The 3,221-nt window shown below is 35.7% G+C and overlaps 1 protein-coding gene across 1 annotated transcript; it reads right to left on the minus strand.

Annotated features, from left to right (window-relative positions):
- Positions 1 to 1,445: 1,445 nt before the first annotated feature.
- Positions 1,446 to 2,612, minus strand: LOC138869662 (uncharacterized). The gene has a single exon (XM_070147299.1). The coding sequence runs from the start codon at positions 2,610 to 2,612 to the stop codon at positions 1,446 to 1,448; it is 1,167 nt and encodes a 388-aa protein (XP_070003400.1).
- Between the last annotated feature and the right edge of the window lie 609 nt (positions 2,613 to 3,221).

Raw genomic sequence — 3,221 nt, forward strand, 5'->3', positions numbered from 1 at the left:
TGGTTTAATTAGAGGACAGATTTTAAATCTTTAAGAGGCCACGTGTTCAATGGAAGACTTATTCATTTATGTAATTTGTAAAATCATATTTGTAAAATACGGGGGATGTGAGTTGGTATTAGTTGGATGAATGAAAAATATTACGCCAAACTAGGGATAGGGATGACAATGAATTGGTGCGGGTTTAAACATATAAGGTTGTGGGGCGAAAAAAAAAAATTATACGGGTGCAGTGAGGGTACGAATTTAAAAACTTCATCAAATAAAAAAACTTAATTTTCTAACTTTCTGAAAATGAAATTGATTCCACGTAATATACTAAAGCAAAATAAAGTTTCATATTGTTTGAACTTTGAATCCAATGCTTGCAAGTCAAGTTCTTATTCTTTTATGATAAGTTCCGACTAACACATAATTATTAATCTATTATAAATCTATTTTATTGATAAAAGTGTTATCTCTTATTTTGCTCAAATACAAGAGTTGTGAGTACTGATTAACAAAAAGGAAAATAGCAGTTAATTGATCTTGACGAAGATTTTTATATTTCTAACGAAAGCTTGAATAGGGTAAATTAATATATATACTTTTATCAAATATAAAAAATTAAAAACAATAGAATTTTGGACAACAAAATTTCTGTCCTATGCAGGAAGAATTCAGTTAATCAAAAGTATATTGTTCTCTATACAAATATATTGGTCACAGATATTTCTCCTCCCAAAGAAACTGATCCACATGATTGAAAAAGTTTGCAGAACTTTCCTATGGACTGGGGGGATTGAAGAGTCTAGGAAAGCATTAGTGGCTTGAGAAACTTTGTGCAAGCCTAAGGCAGTTGGTGGATTAAACCTATTGAATGTTGAAGTCTGGAATAAAGCTGTCATTTGTAAGTTGATGTGGAACTTATGTACAGTGGGTGCATGTGTACTACAAGAAGCAGATAGCAGGATGGAGTATTGAGGCAAAACAAGCTTCCTGGATAATTCAGAAGATTTTCAAAGCTAGACAATACTTTGAGGAAGCTGGATACAATGAAACTGAAGTGAAATAGATGGAAAGCTTTTCAGTGAAGAATTTCTACACAAAACTGCTAGGAAACTTTGAACGAGTAACGTGGAGGAAACTTATGCAAAGTAATCTGGGAGTTCCAAAGTGAAAATTTATTGTCTATCTAGCTGTTCAAAGAAAATTAATGACTAAAGATAGACTGAGAGGACTGGGATACGTGGAGGAGGTCACATGTGAACTATGCAACAAAGAAAAGGAGTCTATCGATCACCTGTTTTTTTTTTTCGAAAGATTTTTTTTTATTTCAACCATTTTGTCAGTTTACATCATCTGTTCTTGTGAACTATAGAACAGATCTCATAAGTACAACCACATAAAACACTATACAACTATTGTTGTTTAGCAAAATCCTAACACTATATAAACTCTAGCTGTCATATGTGCCTTGGATTACATGTAGGATAACTATTGAATGACTGCAGAATAGATGACCATTTAGGCTTCTTCTGTCCAGCAATTTGCACTTGAAGAGCAATTTCCTTTGCTCTGTCTTTGGCTTCTCTGCTCAGCTGTTGAAACCTTCTATCATTTCGCTCCATCCAGATGTTGTATACTACTACTGCAAATACCACTTCTAGCAGTGCCTTTCTTAGATTCCTGTTGTTTACATTGGCAATTAGCCATTGCAATTTTGTTTCCCATTTACCAGTTGTTCTTTGGTACTCTAGCCATCTTAATATTCCTTTCCATAGACTCTGTGAGTATGAACATTCGAAGTACAAGTGGTCATGTGTCTCTTCAATATCTCTTCCACACAATGTGCATGACTGATCTACTTGAACTCCCCATTTGGCTAATCTGTCAAATGTAGCCAATCTTCTATGCATTGCCTTCCGTAAAATGTACTTATGTTTTGGTAGCATTCCAGTTACCATAACTAGTATTTTCCAGTGGACTTTGGGATACTGTGGAGTAGTATGAAGGCAAGCCTTCCTGATACTGAACTTCCCATTCTGAGTGCAGGTTTGAATTCTTGTGAAATCATTAGCCCACCACTCTCTTGCTGTAAACAGTTTCCTTACTAGCAAGCTAGCTTGCCTAGGAATCTCCATAGTAGTAATGTCTTTCTTCTTTATGTAGTGGCAGTGAATCCACTTGATCCAGAGTTTGTCTTTCTTAGACATTATGACCCAAAGAAGCTTAGTCAAGGCAGCTTTATTCCATCTCTCATAATCAATAATGTTTATACCTCCAGCAGTTTCTGGTTTACACAAAGTCTCCCATGCTATAGGAACCCTATGACTAGTATCATGACTACCAGTCCATAGGTAATTCCTGCATATACCATTTATCAGTTTAATAACTTTTTTTGGAATGAAAAATACTTGAGCCCAGTAAGTCTGTATTTCAAACAATACACTTTTGATAAGTTGTAGTCTTCCAGCATAGGATAAAAACTTGGATGTCCAGCTTCTGATTCTGTCCACTATCCTCTCCACTAATGGCATGCATTGTGCTATAGTAATTTTCCTTGTGGACAGAGGTACTCCCAAATATTTGAATGGAAAGCTGCCTTCTGCTAAGTGAAGCTCTGCTAGCATTTTTTCTTTGAATTCCCTGGGAACACCTGCTATGACAATGAGCTTTTTTCCAAATTTGCTTGAAGGCCTGAGACCTTTGAGAATTGATCAAACACTTCCATCAACATCTTCATTGAAACCTTATCAGCCCTGCAACACATCAAGAGATTATCTGCAAAGCAGATGTGTATTACTTGTAGTCGCATTTGGGGTGGAAGTTAAAATCTGTATTCTTAATTAATGTCTTCAATGATCTGTTTAGATACTTCATGGCTAATACAAACAAGTAGGGTGATATTGGATCCCCCTGTCTTAGCCCTTTCTTTGCTTCAAACTTGTTGGTCAATCCTCCATTCAATAGTAGAGAGTAGCTTACTGTAGAGACACACTCCATAATCAATACTACAGTTTGTAAGACACCCCAAATTCAAGTAGTACTGCTTTCAAAAAGCCCCATTCTACTGAGTCGTAGGCTTTCCTGATGTCTACTTTGATCATGCATCTAGGAGATACTGCCTTTTGAGTATACCCTTTGATCAATTCATGAGCCATAATAACATTATCAAAAATATTCCTGCCTTCTATAAAAGTAGATTGTGAAGGCCCAACCAAAAAATCCACAACCAATTT

Source organism: Nicotiana sylvestris, chromosome 5 (genome assembly GCF_000393655.2).
Source record: "Nicotiana sylvestris chromosome 5, ASM39365v2, whole genome shotgun sequence".
In the NCBI taxonomy this organism is placed as follows: domain Eukaryota; kingdom Viridiplantae; phylum Streptophyta; class Magnoliopsida; order Solanales; family Solanaceae; genus Nicotiana; species Nicotiana sylvestris.

What these genes read in the sequence shown, in the direction of transcription:
- LOC138869662 (XM_070147299.1), bottom strand. Translation starts at nt 2,612, where the DNA reads ATGCTAGCAGAGCTTCACTTAGCAGAAGGCAGCTTTCCATTCAAATAT.